At 40.0% G+C, this 22,264-nt stretch overlaps 1 protein-coding gene across 1 annotated transcript; it reads right to left on the minus strand.

Moving 5' to 3' along the window:
* Nucleotides 1-6,964: 6,964 nt before the first annotated feature.
* ASAH1 (N-acylsphingosine amidohydrolase (acid ceramidase) 1) lies at nucleotides 6,965-17,919 on the minus strand. Its single transcript, XM_009075806.1, has 14 exons — nucleotides 17,902-17,919; nucleotides 17,255-17,301; nucleotides 16,972-17,062; nucleotides 15,669-15,755; nucleotides 14,527-14,605; nucleotides 13,575-13,649; nucleotides 12,833-12,878; nucleotides 11,378-11,522; nucleotides 10,101-10,155; nucleotides 9,812-9,893; nucleotides 9,076-9,207; nucleotides 8,709-8,832; nucleotides 8,084-8,140; nucleotides 6,965-7,438 (listed from the first exon to the last, which is right to left on the minus strand). Exons 1-14 carry the CDS (start codon nucleotides 17,917-17,919, stop codon nucleotides 7,349-7,351), a joined length of 1,128 nt encoding a protein of 375 aa, XP_009074054.1. The 3' UTR covers nucleotides 6,965-7,348.
* Nucleotides 17,920-22,264: the final 4,345 nt, after the last annotated feature.

The raw sequence follows: 22,264 nt of genomic DNA on the forward strand, positions 1-22,264 counted from the left end.
AGATACACCTCATTCCATACAGTGGTTCTTGAGCATGCTCCTTTGTTGCCATATTACACTAGAAAATGCAGAGGAGCAAGACTACTTGCTGGTACTTGTTGGGTTTAATCTGTGGGAAATATTTACAATAATTAATACCCGTTGGCCTCCTCACCGACTGTGTTGGACAGGGAAAGTCTCGTGTAACCTCAGCACTATTATTCCTGTCACAGCCCTTGGCCTGCGTGCGGAAGTGTGAAACCAGGTCACAACAAACATGAAACAGCTTTCTAAATTAAGGAGAGTGATGGTCTGGCTGGTAACACCACTTTCAGAAACAGGAAACGGCAGTCACCTGTCCAAGTTGTGGCTGACAACTCCAGGGTTGTGTGGCAAGGACAGCTAACCTCCACGTCGCAGAGGTGCTGGCTCAGCTCTGCACACTCAGAGCCAAGCCAAAAGCAAAGAAAAAGATACAGTATGGTTTGAGCAGGTGTTTCTGACTGCACCAAGGGCCGTGGGAAGCAGGATTTGTGCTGGTATGTTGTTGCGATGTTGTGTAACAGAGACATTATTTAAAGCGGGAGCTTGAGACAGGGATAGGCAAAGTCACCTGGCTTTGTTTCAAACCCGTTTGGGTGGCTGAGATGTTTATCTGGAATGGTATGGGCATGCACTGCACTTGCAGGGTACCTGCAGAGAGGAGGCTGTCTCAGGTGGGAGAAATAAATACAGAGTCTGATCAGATGTTGAAGGAGAAAATTAGTGGGTTGCTGCTTTGGTGGACAAAGGTATAATGAGTATCCTCACAGAGCAAATGTTTGACCTGCTGGCAGAGCAGAGGCAGCTGTAGATGGCCTGGTGGGAGGTTGTGATGCACACCTTGAGTATATGGGATCAGTGTTAAGTCCTTTATTGTCCTTTCCAGACTGAACAGCTGTTCTGCCTTTTCTCGGACAGACACATGGAAGCTACATTCTGCTGTATCTTATATTGTCTCATCAACTGATACCCAGCCTGTGGTTTAAAAAATAAAGTCTCTAGCTGACTAGTTTGTACATTCAAGCACTACAAAATAAAGAAATGTCAGGATTTTATATAGTAAGTTCCTGTATGTAACTTGTGCCCTTGTGCACGTAGAGCTCTAATCACACAACAGCATCTGTCCTCTTTGCCCACACTGTCCCTTTCACAGTCTCCTCCTCAGCCAACGCGGCAGGTGTTCGTGTTGAGCACCCAGCGTGTGGCCCTGGGCTCTGCTTATTTTGTGAACCATCCAAATCTTGCACTGAGATGATTCATTTTCTTGTCAGTTTCCCTGTGGTGCTCTCCCTGCATTACTTACTTCCATGATCCTTGCAGGCCTGCTGGGATTAAACTAACTTGGTTTGGGGGCTTTAGACTTTAGAAAGATAAGAGAATATTGTGCTTGTGTTACATGTGGAGCTCTGAGGTATACAATTTGAAACACAGATTGCTGGATAATTTTGAGAGCCTGAACTGAGATGTAAACAATTAGGATTCACTTTACAGTACTTTGTATGATTGCAGCACAGCTCCCTCTGTCTTGATTGCCTTTGTGACCAGTACTTCCAAAATACAAGCCCTGGTATCACAGATTGGGTACCACAGTGCCAGACACCACATCCCACTGCTGTGCCTGTGCAGCACCTGGCAGAACAGGGGGGAGAATCTGGGCATCCCAATAGGTACTGAGACCTGCCTGGTCTATAACACCATCCCTTCTCTTGTAAGGCATTATCTTATTTACTGTCTTGAAAACTGGAACAAAGGAGAAGCTTTTTGCCTTTCTTATGCCATCCTCTTTCATCACGGGAACACAGCCTGTCCCTGCAGTGAGTGAAACAAGGGATCTCTGTAAAAGGAGTTTTGGAATCATACAAAGAGGCTGCGTCCAATTCAAAAAGCAAGGGAAATGAGTGGCTCCTATGATTCTTGGCTTCTGCCTGCTCCACAGCCTTACCATACTTCTAATGCAACTTGTCTTGTTTTTAAATCTGAAGAACAGTTGCTTGAGATAATATGTATTTTTAAGTTCAATATTCTTTTCTTAGAGGATCAGGTTAGATCTACTCTCTCTCAATATAACTTGCAAAAATGTGGTAACAGCAGTTGCTGCAGATGGGAGGCACATTTTGACTAAGTTTTCAGCTGACAGTGAAGGAAGGGTCAGCAGAGGAGTTAGATCTTCATAGCCTGCCACTAGCATCTGTCTTCCTGTTCTACTTTTTCCTCTGACATGTCCTAATACTTTGGCTCCTGCTCCCCCTTTTTTTTTCCCCCTCCTCTTCCCTGTTTTCCACTCTTCATTCAGTCACTTCTTTTTCCCACCTGGTTCAGGCAGAAGGCATGATGGCTCTCAGGGGATCATGCATGTACATCTCTTGCTACAATGCAGATGCAGCATTTTGGGAGCTAAGTTGATGCAAATTATATGTAACTACTCAAAGGTTTTAATACTGGTGTAATTCAAGTGGTGGGTGTAGCCTGAGAAAAGACTATGTCTAATCCAAACACCTCCAGGTACTTGAATTAAAGTTCCACTTTAAAAACAAGATGGCAATTCAGCACTACAACTCAATGCTGGCAAACAAAAACAAAAAAAAAAGAAGTATATTTCTTACTGAGATGAATGATTTTTACTGAGACAGAAAGAGAGAAAAGTCTATGGATGATTTTTTTTTCTACTTTTTGTATCTACCCAATAGAGAAAGCTTAGCAAGACTAAAAGAAAGACAAGACTAATAGTGGAAAACCTTTAGCAAGCCTTATGACTTGACTTATCCTAAATGCAGAATCCCCAGCTGAGGCAGCCTCACTATTGGGATCCTTCAGTTGCTCACGGTAACCCTTGAGCTAGGATAACAAACTTTGCAAAACAAATTAGACTGACATTGTCCCATATACAATGAATGCGATTCAGAGCTGATTCACTGTAGATCAGAAAATGTCCTGAGCAGAGTGCTTCTTGGTATGTAAACAGAATAGCTCCTTCATAATTAGTGTCCTCTCTTCTAAGCAGCAGAGTGTGGGAGCAGACATGGTTACAAAAGACCTTTAAAATCTCTCATTCTGCAAGTTATGATTCTCTGAAAAACTGGTAGGCAGAGTTGCAGGGACTAACTGCATGGTCTGTTTCACTCTTGATTGCAGCATTTGGCCAATTGGTATGTTGTGTTTCCAGACTCTCTTAACAGTCAAAGGGAGCTTCTTATAAAATACATAAATACCTGACGTTTTCTTCCCAAGGCAAACTGTGGTTCCTGCCACTGCTTTGATTGAGCATTACTTCTTCTGGCTCATCTTGTTCTTCTAGTGCAAAGGATGAGAGGTTTTACTGCTTGGAGAGCTTGGGTGTACCTTTCTCACCAACAATTCTGGTCCTTCAAAAGCAGAAGAGTCCATCTGATGTTCTGTGTCCTAAGCAGGTCATTCGCCTGCTGTTGCCACCGAGATGAAATCCAAGCTTCTGAGCTTTTCCTTTGGACTTCTTTCTCCTTCCATCACTAACCCAAAGAGCTGGCTGTGTGAAAGTGGGACACATTTGTGCTGGGAGGAAGGAGTATTTCCTTGTTAGTTGTGGAACCTGCCTAAAGTTCTCAACTGTGCCTTGTCTGTCCACTCTCCATCATGCCTGCTCACTCCAGTGAAAGCCTTTTACTTACTCTCGCTGCTTTCCATGCAGGTACTTACCAGGACATCTGTGGGTGCTGCTCTGGTGCTTTGTTTCTAAGCAAAGCACTTATAACTGACTCTAATGCAAACTCACCTGCATGTGCATCCCAGAACTACTGCGTGATTTTGATAAGATTAAAATTCCTGGATTCTCCTGTCTTCATTAGCTGTCAAAATTTTGCTTTTTAAGATGGGAGATGCCATTCTTTCTTCCTCTGAAATGGTATGAGGCTTCACTGCATGGGCTCCTGGAACTGTAAAGGTGTAAAATTATCTTGGCAAACCGAAAGATTTGGGGTTTTTTTGCATTTAAATGCCAGTGCCCAAACAGTGCTTTGTCATTCCTGTAACACCTTCATTATCAGGTTTACAGCAAACTGGATTAACTCTTTGTATTTACATTGACAGTAAAAATCTGCTAAAGCTAAAACACTGAGACTATTTTTCACAGAACTAGACTATGCAGTAAGAATAAAAAAGTATGCTTGTCTTGTTGCTTACATATTTCCTTTTTTTTGCAGCCATTTGATGGTTTTTCACAACAGAACTAGAAAAGCTGTGTAAATATCTTATTTAAAGTTAGAAATATATATGGTTGCTTACTTGGCCTGGGAAAAACACAAACCTTTAAAAAAAGTAAGCAGATCACCCTCTCAGTGTTTGTGAGGTACCTCAACTATGTGTAGAGCAAATTAATATAAAGAAACACACCCATTTTCATTATTTGTCTTTTTTTGTTGTTTTTTTTCAACAGAAAAGTAGCTAAATGAAATGCCAATGTTGCAAGTACCTGTAAACATTTCTTCAGTAAAATGATCTTAGCTTCCATCACAGAGCATAGGGCAGCAGAAGCAGGGGGGAGACAGAAAACTAAAAATAAATGTGTCTGTCTATGACAAAAGCAAATTAAACTTTTTGTCTGGCTTGAGAAAACCTTCAGAACAAGTACTTTCAGAGTTGACAGATGAATGTTAAATGGATAAGCAATTAATCACACTCATCACTTTCTGTATATTAAGGCAGATACAGTACCACAGAGTTGTTGGGGGTTTTGGTTTTAAATAGCTTTGTTTATTTTAGTCACTAGCAGGCATAGGCATTCAGGCTCTGCACAGACATCCTTGGGATTTAGCTGTGCTTTTGCAACTGTAAAGAAATTTCCAGTGTGGAAATGTGTATTGTCTTGCACAAGGGACACACCAAAAGCTCATTAGTTAATGACTGTAAATAGTCTACACTGCCTTGCTCTACATATGCTAAAGTGGGACAGGATTGATTAAGCAAGTAAACTTATTTTTAAATTACAAAGTAACTTGATTATGGCTGTTACACAACTTAATCCGAAATGAATCTGAGCAACCCCCTGCCAGGCTGAGGTATGCACTCAGAAGTATAGATGTGCTCTTCACTACAGACTCTAACATCTGACCAGGTTTAACTGTTTTAATCAATGTCCCAGAATCTGTTTCACACATGCATTTTTCCTTCATTTAAATAATGCTGTTAATTTTTGGTTTACATAGGTTTGATATTCATAATTGATATTAAAAGTGGACTCTGGTAGTACAGTCATGCTAACACACTTCCGCTTGCATACATCAGTTAAAAACCCCATTAGATGTACAGCTAGATTGGCCCTTTTTTAACATCAACAACCTAGTGGGATGTTGATTTCTGTGTGCTCTCAATTTGTCAGTGTTTTATATCCCACTGAATTGCTTCTTGCTGTGCTGCTACAGACATTGTTCTGAGGCCCAGAATATCAGTGCTTCATTGTCTTCAACCAGAAGCCTTGTTTCTCTATCAGCTGCTAAAGTTATTTGGCAAATAGCATTCCTGTTGTCCCTGCTTCTTCCAGTGCTGATGGAAGGAGAGCCTTTAATAAGAACAGAGTTTGTGTAAGATGGTAACCTAGTTACTGAAACAAGGAATTATTAAAGGTTATCTTTTAACCATAAAATACCAGGCTGGAAGTGACCTCAAGGATCACCTGGTCCAACATTCTTGGCAAAAGCAGTCTAGGCAAGATGGCCCAGCACACTGTCCCGTTGAGTCTTAAAAGTGTCCAGTGTTGGGGAATTCATCACTTCCCAGAGGAGATTACAACAGACAATCACATTTCTCCTTCTGTAGACTTATTACTGTTAAATTTGTAGTGATGGAAAAAAATCTTGTAATACCCTTTCATGCTTGGAACAGGAAGCTGTAGTGTCCTGTGTTCTCAACTTTTGCACTACCCTAACACTGTTCTGCATGTCCTGTCTATCAAGAATCTGACCGTAACTGGATGTTAGGAACTTGCAGGTTCTACTTGGAATGCCTCATGCAATACTGATTCTGCAGACAGCAGTGACAGAGCAAACATTTCCCTTACACCAGTGGCACTTCAAACTTCTGGATCAATGGGAATATGAATAGCACCTCTTTCCCAGGCTGGTGAAGGAAAGATTACAAGGGAACCACCATAATATACCAGTCCCTAAGCTTACTGCCCAGTGTCTTCTGTTTGCATGTTATAAAACATAAGAGTCAGCACTGGAAACTCGTCCCAGCAATGCAGCCAGTGCCACAGATGAAACTACTGCCTGCTACATTATCTACTTCCTAGCACATTAGAGTGCTGCTACTTCTACTTCTAAAGGAGCTTTACTTTCCTAATTTAAATTCTGGCTGATGGTGTAGTCTGACTTCCACACTCTTAAAAAAAAAAAAGTCAACCAAACAAAATCCCCCCCAAAACAACCCAACTGCTATTAGTAGTTGGCTACTTCCTACTATGGGAATAGCTCCAACTATCAGCTTAAGGAAGAAATCAGTTTTTCAGACACTGCTAAAATCAGTCTGTTTGGAAGTGAATGCCCTTTCTGCCACGATATGTAACGTGCATGGTGACTTACACCGGACTGTGAAATCAGTGCATGTATACTTCAGTCAAAGAAAGTAGTTCTTCTTTATTGCATTAGTATTTCATGTTTTTTTAGACAACAGAAAATTCTGTATTTAAAAAAATGTTTGTTAACAGGCCATGAAAGAGCTTTAGCAAAAGAGCTATAAATCATGGTAAGACATTTTTGGCTCAGATCTCATTTGAGACATTTCCACAAGACCTCATTTCTGTGACTAGATATGACACTTGGTAGGTTATTTTATAACAAGGCATATCAGACATACCCTCACACTGGACCAGAATATTAGCAATTCACCTTAAGTGCTTAGGAAAGAATAACAGAACTGTATTGTCCCAGATGGTGCTCTTAGACCCAATTCTTTCTCATGCTTGGTGGGTGCCATTTTAACTTGTGTGCTTTAGAAGCACTTTAATCTAAATAAACTAAATCAAATAACAAAAATTAACAAACCCACAACCAACAACAAACCAAGAATACTGTCAAGACTGAAGAGCTCTAGAGCTAACTGCTGAACTCATTTGGCAGAAATGGCTGAAATCACACCAGACACTCATTAGGATACACTTCTTGTCAGCAGAACTGCTGATTAGAAAGCAAGAAAGTCCATTGTGAGAGGGTCCTTCACTGTCAGAAGCTGACATTTCTACATAGCCATTAGATTTCTGAAGAAAGGAGTTAGACTGAGGAATCTCTTTCCAGTAGTATTTTTTCGTGCAGGACCTCCAGTTCAGACAAGCAGTTTCCAACACAGGAAAGGTACAGGACTACCAAGGACTACAGGGATCTGGGCATTCCCGCAGGTAAGTCTCTGTATGACCATTATACACCTCCATCAGCGTTGTGCACACAGTCAGCTAATTGACAGGTAGGAGGAAGAAGAAGAAAAAAGAAAAAAGCCTCATTACAGCAATTAGTGAAAAACTGTCTCTGATATTATCTGAACATTTCAACTAAAATGAGCATTTACCTTCTTTAGTCAACATGTAAGTATGAATTGCTCTGTCCTCAGTCAAGAAAGCTGCTTCCACTAATCCTTACCATTCAAAAACTCTTCTCACTCCTTTCAGTCTTTTTTTTTTCTAAACACCAAAACTTCAAGTTCAGGCTAAAACATCTTCTGTTGCAAGAAGAATGTGCCTGTAGTATGCCTAAACCATGAGGTATATGAACTTGTTTCACACTAATTACAAAGGCATATATCACAGGTTAATTCAGGCTAGAAGGGTCCTCAGATGTCTGTAGAGTGACTGCTGCCTCAAACCAGGGCCAGCTGTGAGGAAAGGGCTAAGGCTGCTCAGAGTTTTAAACCTGTAGAGTCCTTGGAAAATACCTATTCCAGCAATTACATTTTGCTTTTACAAAGCAATTAGTTTTGGTTTTATGTCCGTGTATTCACCTAAAAATGCTCTGAAGGTACCACTGTGACCTTCTCCTTAGATCTACAGTAGTAAGTGGTCTGCCCCCCACCTCTAAACTTTCTGCAAAAATAGAAGCATTACCTTATTGAGGACAGGCTTTGTGGAGAGAACATCATAAATTGCTGGTAAGGTGAGATTCTGAAAGAAAATAATACAGTGATGTTAAGGGATGTTAACCTGTTTGTGCAAATGCTAAGAACTGTAGCTTTTTTACAGCTCAATTAGACAGTAAGATACAGCTTTAAGAACACCTGATTGCTAGCCATATATCTTGAGATCAGAAGAATGTGGGCTGCAAAAATATGAGCAGACCACATTTCAGCAGAGCATGGGACACTTGAGTGCTTGACAAGTGTGTGTTTGAATTTCATTGGTGTAAAACAGCCCAGGAAACACGGAAAGTCTTTCTCAAAGTATCTCCAGGTTTATTGCCCTGCATAAGCAGCTGCTGAAAACGCCTGCAGGAAACCTGCCTAGATGAAGATAAAGCTCAAAACTAAAAAAAAAATAAAATTAAAATGCATGGAAAGAGCCAGGCAGTACTTTACTACCCAGAAGAAGAGACAAGTTGCCACAAAACCGCTAGCCACTTCTGTCATTACAGCTGTGCTTGAAAATAACCTGGATGCTCCTGGCGGTGTCAGGTCAGTACTGTTACTTGGGAGTTTCAAAACAGCAGGGTATGAGGTATTTGAAGGATGTTTACCTCTTGTGTTGTCTGGTTCAGGCATTTCATTGCAGGTCCTCTACGATTATCCAGTATTAGTGGAGGCTTCCAGCGATCATAGTTTGTTTCTAACACATACCACGTGCCTTTCTTGATATCAAGGCTGGAAAAGAGGTCTTTGTTTGTGTGTTGTTTCTCTAAGTATATAGTAAGTACATATACAGTATAAACTACATACAGACAGAATTATTTTTTCAGGCTTGCTGTCATATTTTTAAATGACAGGAGAGAAGTGAGTTCTTGTACAACAGAAGTCACAAGAAACAGAGGGCACAATTATTGTCCTCTTCTGAGAACCTGTCCTCTTCTTGAAGGCTGAGTCAGGTGTCAGGTCAAGTATACTCACTCCCAGATATCCAGAGCAGCTGTCCTGGAACGAGTTATCACACACCCTTCTCCAGAATTTTTTCCACCCAGTATAAAGTAAGCTGGAGCCAGCAGTCTTGTTTTTGCCAGTCTGTCTTTTGCATCTTGGTAACTGCAGGTAAAGTAGTGTTGAACTATTAAACACTATAAATGGTTCAAGTACTAAAGAACAAGTTTTACAGATCCAGGAAAAGTCTGGGTAGATACACCTTTTGTCCCCTTTCATGGACATATGACAAGACAGGATCACAATGAAGGAACCCATCTAAGCAAAGGTTCTCTATTCATTTCGTACCTACAGTATGGTTGTTGAGAGTGCTCTTTGTACATTTTCTACACTTGAAACAGGAATAAAATTATGACATACTGTGTCATATTTCAGTGAATTAATTTATTGCATGACAGCTTTGTTTGTTTACTTCCTATAATATACTACTACCTGTTAGGTGTGTTCAGAGTCAGAATGCTGTTACGCATTTAGATACCAACAGGTTCATTATAAAAAAAAAAAATCTGAGAAAACAATTTGAGGAGTTTTAAGGGATCATGTGCAATGCCTCCCTTACTTGAGTACCACCAAAACTAGAACTATTTAATGTTAAGGCCACCAGGAAGGAATCTGTATCACTGGATACTAAGCATATACCTATAGTATTCATGCTAGTTGAAAGCAAAGCAGATTAAAGCAGCAGAACATTTAGAGGGAGGGGGAATACCTTGTAGCATTCTCTAATACTGTCCTTGTAAGAAAGCCCATCCACATACCATCTCTTCTACCAAGAAACCACTCGAAGATTCCTGCAAAATACCACTGGTTACAATAATTTGTTGCCAGAAGTTTCACTCATGCTATTCTAGCTTTCACAGCCTTTAAAATGAGCTGTGTTTCGTCTTACTCATCTGGACTCTTTTCACCATTTGTGTACCTGTTTATTAAGGTAACTGGTATGCCCAAGGTCTGGAAAACTTGTACAGAAATGAATGAGAGAAATGAGCATTACTCACCCACATAACCACCGTCAAGACTGAAACGCTCATTCATTGTCAGAGTGAACAAGTCCTGAAAAGCATGAAACAAGCCAACCTTCATCCACTGCCAGCCCACTAATAACAGTTATAAACAAGAAGCAGCATTGCAATGTAGATGTCAATTGAGCTTCTTGTTTCTTATACTTTTCCTCTTTCTCTAACAGACTGCAAGAGCAAGTCCCTGTATAGAAGAATCTAATCTACCACTTCTTGAATAAGCAGAACTGATAATTCATAGCTTTCTGACCTGGAAGAGCAATCAGCAAAGCATGTTTTATGCTAAGCAAGTCAAGCCTGTGGCTATTTTTTCTCTTGGTCTGTGCTGCATCACTGAATTACCAGTTTTCCTTTGCCTGCTGTATGTCACCTTCTTCTCAGACCTCTGAGTAATACTCTAGTTTGAAGGCAGATTTTTAAGTCCCAGCACCAAGTACACCCTGATATGTCACTGCTACCCACATGGACATGCAGCTGCACGATTCAAACCATGCTACTTGCAACATGAAATTCAAACTCAAATCCCAGTCTTCTCCAACTAGTGTTTCTTTCAGAGAAAAGTGGAATTCAGTTACACTAGATCATTTTCAGAATGGACTCTTCCCAATTTATTTGAGCAGAAGACAAAAATAAATGGATACAATGCACAGATTTATGCCAGAAATGCTATACCATGAGAAGGGCGACCTATAGTAGAGGATAAAGGAAGAGCATGTAGAAAAGGAGAAGCTGAGACAAGCTGAAGACTGTGGTATAGCTCTGTACTGCTGGATTTTAAGATGTAGATAAACCCCAGATTTAAACCCCAGATTTCAGGTGCCTATTAAACAAAAATCCAATTAAAAAAAATCTTAAAATGTAGGACTCCCTTTTCTAAGAAGGACTGAAGAAAGAATTAAAATAGCACAAGTCTGCTGTTTCACCTCTGGGATCACAGCAGTATCTACTGGCTAGCAAGAAACTCTAACCACTTGAGCACTTGTATTCACTGTATTGTGAATTGTCTGTACTCAGAATTCAATGCTGGTTTTAAGAATTGTCCAAACAGAAATTTTTCATTTGAGCAATCCCCTTTCACAAGGAAGGATGCAGCATGGTTTTCTTTTCCTTCAAGTAGCTATGCTGTGTACCAGAACAACCAAGAGATTATTTATTAAAAGCATCCCAAGGCAGAGGACAAAAGTAGAAAAAAATGTATCTTAAAGGAAAGTCTGAAGCATTATAAAAAAATTGACAAACCCCTTCCCCATACTTACTGGTTTGACTCCAGACACCATGCCTATGTATCCTGCAAAATTCGTAGACCTGAATACAGTTTTGTTGTTTCTCTGAAAGTCCAAGAGTACCACTAAAGGCTTCAGTTCCCGAGTTACAGTCCAGGAATTATTTTTAACATCCCACCTGCAGAAGATGGTACAGCATTTGAAACTTCCCTCCCTTTGTAGCTTTTAAAGCTTCCCTTCACAGAACACACACATCCTGTGTGTGATGCCTGTCCTCTGATACCTGAACAGCGCCAGCAAGGGACAAATAGGAAGACTAAATGCACAGAAAGGCAGTGAAAAGAACTAAGTTTTGGTTGAACCAAGAGCATATACACTGCTCAGGATTAAACAGCACCACCATGAGAGCTGGTTTGTTTTGAACACACACAACTTCATTCTGTTCCTCCTGACAAAGGAGCTACAGGTAATGCCTGTGACGCCAAACCTTGAGTTCTTACTTTTCATAAGCAGAAATCAAACCACATACTACTGGACTTGCTCTACATAAAGGGAAGTCCCAATTCCAGTTTGTAAAATAAGCCAGACCAGTTTGTAGGCAAGAGGGTGACAAAGAGCATTTAGCAGACCATCAAATTCTCTGGAAACAATCCAGGCTCTGCGAACAGCTTTGAAAGTTCCCTTAATGTTCAGGGAGTGTGTTCACAGTATTTCTGACAAGTGAGAGAAGTTCAACACAAGCCAAACCAAGGGACAGGTGGAGTCACAGCTAACAACATCTGAGTTTTTGATAGGCAGGTAAGAATTTTACTGAAGATGAACATTTAAATTCCAAGTGGGCATTATCAGGATGAACAATGTTACAAAATATACTGGGATAATAAAAGCTGAACGACCTGATCACAGGGTATGAAATGAGAACTAGAAGAGTTGTCCAGTGCTGGGTAACAAACTACAGACTTTGCATCCAAATGAAAGTCAATGTCAGATCAGGGGAATACAAATTGCTGACTTTCTGCCTGGAAATGATGAATGATGGGAAGTGCCAGCAGAGTATACTACAGTAAGTAGGAGAATAATTTTGGGGAAAAAAAATCATAAAAAAGTCAAGCCCCAATGCAATCCCCATTTCACTGCACACACTAAAATTGATGCTTCATCCCATCATGTGAAAAACAAGATATACTGTGCCTCAGAGACAGGGTTACATGGGCCATTCTTTGGTTCGAGACAGCTTGAACTGGAGCACAGAAAAACTAAGTAACATCAAACACAACTATTCTTGATACACTTGGGCAGTTTGACATAAGAGCAGCAGAACAATCCTTTTCATTTTAGCCTTTTTTCACAACAGACAGTGCAGAATTACTTGTCACATCCAGTTCATCAGTTAAGACTCACAGAATACCATACAGAAATTTCAAGTTCAGCTAGCTCTTCATTTGGGTTTAAAAATAGTAAGAAGAGGTCACAAGTTTAGGTACTTACCCTAGAAAGAGTCCAAAATCCAAGTTTCTGGCGTGGTACAGTTTCCCTATACAACAATAAATAAATGAATAAATAAATAAAACCAGTTTTCTAAACAGACACATTTCAGCTTAGAAACCCAAGAAATGAGTTAGCAGGCAAACACCTGGAAAAGTAAGCAAGGAAAATACCATTCTCTAGTTGCACTTTTCGTAAGCAAATAACAACTGTGGCAACACCTTGAGCGTCCTCTAAAATGTGAGACATTTTTAAGCCCTCTGAGAATCCCTTAGAAACTTCCTGAGCTGGATCAGGTGCAGACAAGGGCTGCAAAACCAAGTAGGGGAATGAAAGACTCTCTTAAAAGGGACTATCCATTTTCTCTAGCACCATACATATGTGACAGCTAGAAACTAGATGCAAAATCCTGCATGGCACTGAAAAAGTTTCAGGTGTCTGGCTGGTGTTTCTTTCCCCTAGAAAAACAAATATCACTTATTAAATAAACCCCAACCAACCACAAAAAAAAATAATTCAACAAAAACAAACCCAAACCATCTTTGAACGTATTTTTGTCCTTTTTTTTTAACCTAAGACACCTGTGATCCCTTATTCCCTTCTCAAGGAATACCTTTTCATTATCACTGGTTCCAGTCTCTTTACTAGACCTTCTTGCCTGCAGCTGAGAAGAACTATATTTGCATAACTGAGATGGATCTCCTACATAAAAGAAAACTGTTAACACTATTCTGGGTTGCATTACCTGTTTTATCTTCTGCCACTATTGATGTACATACGGTAAAAATTTCATAAAAGATGTTAAAAATAACAATTTCCCCTGGAACAAAAAGAAAAGAAGTTCAATAGGTTGAAACTTTTGCCACAAACAGAAAAAGAATGGTTAGAAAAAAGCATACTGCAAAGTTCAGTGTTCTGTAATGTTTCTGTTTAAATCTCATTTGATCTTTGAAATGACAGATTCAATCAAGAGCTTCCTGCAAGGCAAATAGAAGGATCAGAATCCCCTGGCCTTCTACCTTAGCATACAGAAAGCTGATAGTCATTGCTACTTCCTCCTCTGGAAACTCCAAAACAAGCTATAAAATTCACTTTGAAGAAGAAAGCTGCTCTAGGTACCACCACTCCCATGTAAGAGCTGCTGACTAGCGCCAGGTGTACTGCTCCTGTATGAAGGAAGCAGTGGAAACAGATCCATGGTCCTCTGTATCAATTCTGGAAGAATTCAGTGCCTACTTCTCACCTGGAATTGCATTCTTGTGCAGGAGGTGCAGAGGGAAGGCAGAAGGACATGGCAAGGATCAGAAGAGAAAGAAAGCACAGCATGAAACTGAGCCTTGCCTTCTTTTTGTGGCAACAGCAGATGCACAGTTGAATGGGAAACCCAACAAGAATAAAGGATTCCCCCAAATTTGCTGCACAGGAGCAGAGACTTGCTCCAGCTCCCAAAACTTAGGAGCGAGAAGCTTGACAGAGAAGTCCCAGCCTGATGAAAGGTTTATTTGATTTATTCCATTCTCATCTAAAATACTGTTTTCCTGTTGTGTGAGATGAAATTATTGCTTTATCTACTTAATGAATAATTTGTTGAAGTCACAGATGACTACAACTAACTGCAGATTGGTAAACATACTAATTTTAAGCAATTCTATATTCCTAGCTTTCCACTGTGTCAATATATTGTTTAAAACTGTTACCCAAAGGAATCCCAGATGAATCTGCAATCCCTTGGAGTTCTTCATTGAAAGGATAGGGAAGTGTGGCGGTCAGATGAGCCTGAGAAGAGAAGTTTGGTATGATGCATGTTTAAGTGAATGCTATTTTGTTACTTAAAACAAATGTCTTCCCAACAGGTACACCCTTCTCACAACTACTGAGTACTGAACTTCCCTGCAGCCTGTAGAACTTGAGGATGTTTGCAGAGTCCTTGGAAGACAAGTACATACTTACGAAAAGTAAAAACTATTACTTATCAAAATACTGACGTGAGCAATGGAGATCAACACAGTATCTTAGCACCAACAGACAAAAGCTCAACTGGAATAGATGCTGATGTCAGTGTTTATGGGCACCCCTAATTTTCACACATTGATATGACAAGCTGTATATGCTGCTTTTATGTCCACCCCACTCAGGCACACAGGGCTATACTGTAAATAAAGACAGGGGAGAGATATGACCTTATGCTGTCTCTGTCTCTAATGCTATACTGCTTTCCCCTGTCCTGATTCCGTGCCAAAGCTTATTTTAATCAGAATAGATGTTTTTTAAGATGAGGTCTGGTCAAAGTTGTCCCTGTAATCACACATTTATTACAGTTTTCAAAAGCTGATTTTAGCAGCCTGGTCTAGTGGGAGGTGTCTGTGCCCATGGCAGGGGGCTTGGGACTAGATGATCTTTAAGGTCCATTCCAAACCCTTAACGTTCTAAGATTTTATGCTACTGTTTGAAGAGAGTGGAACACGGCAAAAAGAATTCCAGTGAAGAGTTCTGCTACAGTGACTAGTTGAACACGGTAAAGAGAGTTTCAGTGAAGTGTTTTGCTACAGTGATTAAGTCAGTAGCACATTTGTTTAGTATGACTAATCCAAACCTGAAGAGTTCATAGGAAAAAGAGGAGGAAGAGATGTGCATTTTTAGTTTGATGGTTTCAGAGGAACTCAGAGTAGACTGGAAGGTAAAATTTCAGAGTGACTCTTCAATATAACATTTTTGTTCTGGAAGTGGAATTAAAGACTTGTAAATCAAGAACTTCTAAAGTTCTTAATTGCCAATTTCAGTAGCATTCTAATTTTGGTAGTCAAAGCATACAGTAATAAAATAAGCTGGAAATACTTACTATTTTGTTATCCACTATGTCAACAACTTTGCCGCTGGGGAAGAAGGTATTTGCTATATCTTTAATATTCTGGACCACAGTCTTGAGCTAAAAACAACAAGGGCTTTTACTGAAAAGATGATGTTAAGCATAAGAATTCCTAGAACACTAACACAACTCCTTCACAGACTTTTAAAGAAGTATTTTGTTGAAAAAATATGTATTTAAATAAAGTGCTATATGTGGTGTTCTTGGTGAGAAAAGCATCCCCAACTCCCCAGTACAGTCACTCTTTAAGCTCTGTTAAAGTAACTTTCAAGATTAGTTCCAACATGTCCCTTTATCAGAGGAAAAAAAAATGACAGGAAAGTCATCCTCATCTTCTGCTCCTTTGGTCACATTTTAATACTCTGCACTCTTCTGTCTTTAAAAAATGTGAATTACAAGCTCTTTGCCTACGCACCAATGTTCCTGGAGACAAAAATACTTTAATAAATTTACAAGTACAAGCTTTCCATTTGCAACACGTGAATGGCCACAAATAAGACTTCCACTCCATGTGATTTAACTCCAAAGTACACAAGAGACAAAACCTTTCAGAACTGAAGGTGCAACCTGAAGCTTCCAACACCCACAGGCTTAAATGGGACTAAAAATAAGTATTAGCCTGTCTGGCCCTGAGAGTTGCAAGGTCAAAGTCAGCAGGGATATAGCAAAAAGCCCTAGCCTTGCTTCAGGAATTAAACATTACTGAATTTATTTTTCAGCAATCTTCAGAAGAACAGCTGTTTTCAGTAGTTTGAAATAGGCTCAAGTATTTTGAAGATTATTTCTGCTGTGTGAACACCAGTGCTACAACCAGCATCCCTGAAAAGGGCAGGAAGTTCTTAATTTCCCCCTTGCCACTTTGTCACCTCATGCTGGGTTTTGAGAGAAGCAGGGAGGCACAGAGAAGTGATGCTGCCTCAGCTTCAGTTTGTTGTGGTTGTTCCTTTGGTGTACTCCTCTCCCTTCATTCTGTTCTACTTCACAACTGAAGAGACTTGATAAAAGAAAGCTTGCTTTATGGCACACTGATTTTATTCCTCTACATCCCAATCATCAGTGTCTCTACACTTGATGCTGCTAGATCAAGTGTTGAACAGAAAAAAAGAAATCCAGCAAATATTTTAGTCTAGAATCATATTAAAAAAGTCAACTGAAAATATTATCCCTTTCAAATAATTTTAGCACAGGCATTCTTTTCCAAAGCTTTTCTCAAAATAAAAGGTCATGTGCTAGTTTTATACCAGCTAAGCTTCAAATTAAGCTCTGCATTTCCTACCTCTGTCTTTTTGTCATGCATCAACTTATCCCATCTTTTGCTGGGAGGTAAATCAAGATTTATGACATATGTGGGTATATTCCCTTTGAACCTGAAAGACAAATACCAGAGATCACATTTAAAGACAGCTTTGGAAAAACATTTGACAAAATAGGTGCTTCCAACCTGTAACTAGCATTTTCTAGATCTGCAACAGGAATAAGTTTCAAAAAAAAAATCTGTTCAGACTTGCAAATCACTACTTCTCTGTAATTTGCTAGACAAGTTGAATCAGATTACTTACGTTGGTCCTGAAGGAGGGTACATTTTAGTCCTGCACTCTTCTGCATACTGTAAAGACAGTGAAACATTACTATTTACCTTCTTTGTTAAAACACTATTACTCTAGCAAACATTTGAATTAAACCTTTAGGACTAGTCAGTTAATTCAATTCATGACTATTCGACAATGAAAGAAGAAAAAGACTTGGGACTTTGGAAAGGGTGCAAAGGAGAACAGAAGAGGTAGGGACAAGCAGCAACTCCCCCGTGCTGTCTGACAGACTTTCAGACAACTTGCCTCATGCAGTCCACGGCAAGCACAAGTTTATGTTAAATATACAAATCCATTTTAACTCAGTGTGATTTAACGAAGAACACTTCAAAAACATATTCTTTATCCACGTTCAGAAACCTTAAATTTCAGTATGGACCAGTTTGTTCTGTTCATCCAACTCATCATCTCATTTTATAGTGCCATTCAGAATTACGCTTAGTGTTAAGCTTCACTGTGGAGCTGGGCAGGAAAGCACACTGAACTTTGGGCTAATTACTCGGACAGTGGAATGAGTTAAATGGCAGGATTTTTGACTTTGTGTGGGAAAGTGCTGCTGAAGTGGTGCTACATATTATGAGAGGCACATTTCAGGAATATCACTAAAAACTAGTTACCTTCAATCCTGTAAGCATGGCTAGTTATAAATGAAAGCCTGAGAACTGTTTTAGGTGTACTCAAAGTGAACACAAGGGTGTTTTCCCATTGGTTAAAAAAAGCATGCATATAAATACATAAACATATGCATATACATGCCACAATGGTAACTGCACGTTTTACCCACTGAAATACAAGCAAATACCTACTAGCCACCTGCACTTGTGCTTCAAGCCCACTGAGAGCAGGCCAGATTTGGTCCCTATGCTAGCTGAGATTATCAGTAAGCTCCTTAGAGCACAATATGTCCCACTAGGAGAAAGGAAAGGTACGTGTGCTGTTCTGAGAGTCCATACAAAGGCTCCCAAAGCACAAGTGTTTGGGAGGCAGAACAGAAACAAAAATATGTAGGGATCCTTCCACCACTTCCCTTCCTCTCCACCCTTGATTTCCAATATTTATTTGGCTGTATTAATTAGATTACATTACTAGTGTGTCCTTACAATGCATTTCGGCTCCAGTGAAAATTGACACAAGATCTCTAGCAGCTACATAACTGGAACAAACAAGCTAACTCAGGTCCACCTTCTCTTTGGGCTACTCTCATTATCTGTTGTTAATACATTAATATAGAAAAAACAGTCTTACACAATGCCACGGACTTTAAACAACTGGAAAGAGCAACTCTAAATTGGGATTGATTTCTGTGTGTTATCATGTGTTTTCTCTTTGCGTTGTTTCCAGTTGCTGCGAGAAAGCATGAAATGAATTTTGGTTTTCCTACACATGAGACAAAGGTACAGGACCAGCAGCTGTGTGTTTCCCAGATTTCGGTGCAGTGCAGTTACAGCCTTTGCATGGCTGGAACACAATGGCAAGCACAAACATTTCATTTTCAAAATGAGGAAGTCAAAAACAAGGAGGATGGGAAAGGGTATCAGATGACTAATTAGGCAACAAAAGTCAGATGCTTCGTGCAAAGCCAGACAAATGCTTAACAGTATCAATGCAATTGTCTTGTGAAACTTTTCATCCTGTGATATGAAAATCAATCAGAAAAACTGACATTGCATATACATCCTACTGCAATGGATGCACAGATTTGGACCTTCAGGAAATATCTGCTCTCAAAATATGCTTCTTGACAGATAAAGGACGTAACAAAAAATGATCAGAAATAGATGAGTTCAGTTGATCTGTCAGTATAGTCCATGTGCACATAGAGGAAACAGAAGCAACCAGCAAACTGATTGTAGGGGATTTTAAGTGATGTTCTAGGTGCTAAATGTTATGCCACTCCTCATACTTTCTCCTGAGATTTTAAATTTTTATCCTCCTAGCCCTTTGCAACCTAAGCCACAAAAGAGATGAGGAAAGTGACAGTTAAAAAGGGAGAGATAACAGAGAAAATGTTCCCTCTTTACATGCAATAATTTTAGATTTCTCACCTGTCCATGTATAAAGCAAGCTAAAAAAACCTTTGATCCCCGAAACAACCTGTACATCTTCCTAAACTGCTAGCATTGATTGAGATAGCTGAAGAAAGTAAAGATTAATGGTTTCTTAAGGTAAACTATTATATCATAGCATCATAGAATATCCTGAGTTGGAAGTGACCCACGAGGACCATCAAAGTCAAAACTCTGGCCCTGCCCAGGACAGCCCCAAGAATCACACCATGTGCCTAAGAGCGTTGTCCAAACACTTCTTCAGCTCTGCCAGGCTTGGTGCTGTGACCATTTCTCTGGGAAGCCTGTTCCAATGCCCAACCACCTTTTGGGTGAAGAAACTTTTCCTACATCCAGCCTAAATCTCCCCTGACACAGCTTCATGCCGTTCCGTTGGGTCCTGTCGCTGGTCACCTGAGAGCAGAGATCAGTGCCTGCCCCTCTGCTTCCCCTTGTGAGGAAGGCATAAAATGTTACGACATCTCCCCCCTCAGTCTCCTCTTCTCCAGGCTGAACAGACCAAGTGATCTCAGCTGATCCTCATACAGCTTCCACTGTATATGTATATGTACATATACAGTAACAACTAGACAACTAGAAGTGGTTTAATTTGGGATTTTTTACACAAAGTTCTAACAAGGAACAAAAAACCTGTTACCTTTTGCAATTGGCTAAAGGCTAACCAAAACCTTTCTGACAAAGTAAAATATTTTTTAAAAAAAGAAAGACACCTAAAGAATTTTCCGGCGGCAACAGAAAAAACATCAAACACTTTTTATAACCAGAGTGAAATAAGCAGCTATAAGTTACTGCTGTGGTTGGAGAGACTCTCCTCTCTGCAGAGGCTTGATACTGGAAGAGAGACAATAAGTATTGTTCAAGATAAGCAGGAACACCTTTCCAGCATGACTGAATCACTGTCAGCTTCCAATGTGGTCCCCTAGAAAAAGTCAGCAGAACTGGCTCCAAACAGGAGGTATAACTAAAAATTTGCTTTTCAAACATGCATTGAACTGCCTAGGAGGAACACATCTATTTTTGAATGGTGGTTTAATGTTCTTTCTTAAAAAAATTAAAATCTCGTGTTATGAGTAGGCTGCATATTTTGACTATCTGACGTACTGCTGACCTTCAAATTTGGATGTATGTAATGACAGGAAAACAGATGCGTGGTAGCACAGAATCAAAATGCTATAGGAAGACAGCAGAGTGGAGGAGAAAGAACATGGTATGGGGAAAGATGGAAATAAAAACTGGAAGTAGCACAGAAGATTTATATTTTGACTGACAGTATGGAAAAAAAGTAGAGTGAAACAGAAACAAAAATAAGCAATAACAGTTATTATTCACTGCAGTAAAGAAAATCAATGCATGGTTTAATGACTGCTCAGCAAATATTTTGATACCTAGCCCCATTTCATGAATATAGAATAGACTGAATGTAGCTTGTCCAGACTAATGAATGCCAGAACTTTGTTTATTACCCTCAAAAATATTTTTGAGGTGGACCATCTCTGGCATCTTTTCTTAATATACACTGTTTCTCATCTTCATATGTAATAATAAATATAAAATTATCTCTTTGCACTACTGAATACAATTCCATAGCTTAAGGACATTGCATCCAGTATCCTTCAGTCAATCTCTTATATTCAACATCTTCTGGTCTATAAACTCTGTGGTCTAACACATTTTTCTCTGTGCTCCTGTTCCCTGACAGGACAATGCCAGTGCAGCACTATGTTGTGCTGCAGCAGTCCCAACACTGTTCGCCTTTCTGAACACAGAGGTTAAGAGCATTCTTGATGCGCTGAAAAAATGGTGAACAAGCCAATTTAAACTGCAGTTTGGACAAAAAGTTCAGTATGCTTGAGGGGGCCTAACTGAAAGCTAAAGTCTGCACTACTGAGATGTAATTCAAGGCATTTAGCTTCCATGTTCTGTGTTGATGAAAAGAACCCAACCACATGTAAGTAGGAAGAAAAGAACTGTTGTTCATTCTCCAGCAAATAATGCATTTCTCAATCTCAAACAAAAATAAAATATCCCAAACTGATATCTGGCCACACAGCAGCATGACCTGCAGCCTGGACACACAGTGGGTATTGTGCAGAGATGTACCAAATGCAATCAAATGCAAAATCAAACTCTAATGATAAGACTTTGCTGATAGCTGGCACTTTCTTCCACCATTCCACATCTGAGCATGCTTTCGGCTGAAATTCTGAAGGTGTTTTAAACTGGAGCTAGCTATGGTATTGGGAAGCTGCTCTTGGGGGTAGATTGGGACTGGGAAAAGTGATGGAAGAGAAGTCCTGTTCTGTATGGTCAGGATGTTGAGGGAATATGGGTAATCCAAATATTCACAGTCCTCTCCTGCCGTTTTCCCCTCTCCTAAAACCCACACTCATTTTCCTGCAATCAATATAACTTGCTAGGAAAAGTCTTAGAGCAAACACGAAAGAAATATAGGAAGTAGTATGTCCTCAAAATATTTAAAATTAGATTGTAAAAGAAATCAAAATCCAGAGAGATTTAAAACCTCTCCTCTTCGCAGGGGATGAGGAGATTCAGGAACTGAAGAGACGAGAGCCTGCTTTGCTGCTTTATGAATAAAAAACACAAGCACGAGCAGCTGATGGCACGTCCAGGAGATGGAAGCCAGCCTGTTCCACATACCCATCCCCTGCCTCTCGCAACTTCACAATTCCACCAAAAGTTAAATGTTTCACTTATTCAGTTAAAAAAAACACAACAAGAAACGACACCCCAAACCCATCGGCTCTGTACTTTTCTCCTAGGGAGAAACTAGAGCACACACACTCAAGCCGACCCAGAAGCGATTCCCCTTTCGGAAAACGCTGTCTTGGCGTAACCGGGCAGCACCGACACCGCGATGCACGCGGAACCGAGCCCGGCCGTGAGCAAAGGCTCG

Source organism: Acanthisitta chloris, unplaced genomic scaffold, assembly GCF_000695815.1.
Source record: "Acanthisitta chloris isolate BGI_N310 unplaced genomic scaffold, ASM69581v1 scaffold8260, whole genome shotgun sequence".
In the NCBI taxonomy this organism is placed as follows: domain Eukaryota; kingdom Metazoa; phylum Chordata; class Aves; order Passeriformes; family Acanthisittidae; genus Acanthisitta; species Acanthisitta chloris.

Bases quoted from the DNA above. Each gene is read 5' to 3' on its own strand.
- ASAH1 (XM_009075806.1), bottom strand. The intron at 17,063-17,254 runs GTAAGTAATCTG...TTTGTCTTTCAG, and splicing joins TACCCTCCTTCAGGACCAAC to GTTCAAAGGGAATATACCCA. The intron at 12,879-13,574 runs GTAATGCAACCC...ATTGTTGTATAG, and splicing joins AGTGGCAGAAGATAAAACAG to GGAAACTGTACCACGCCAGA.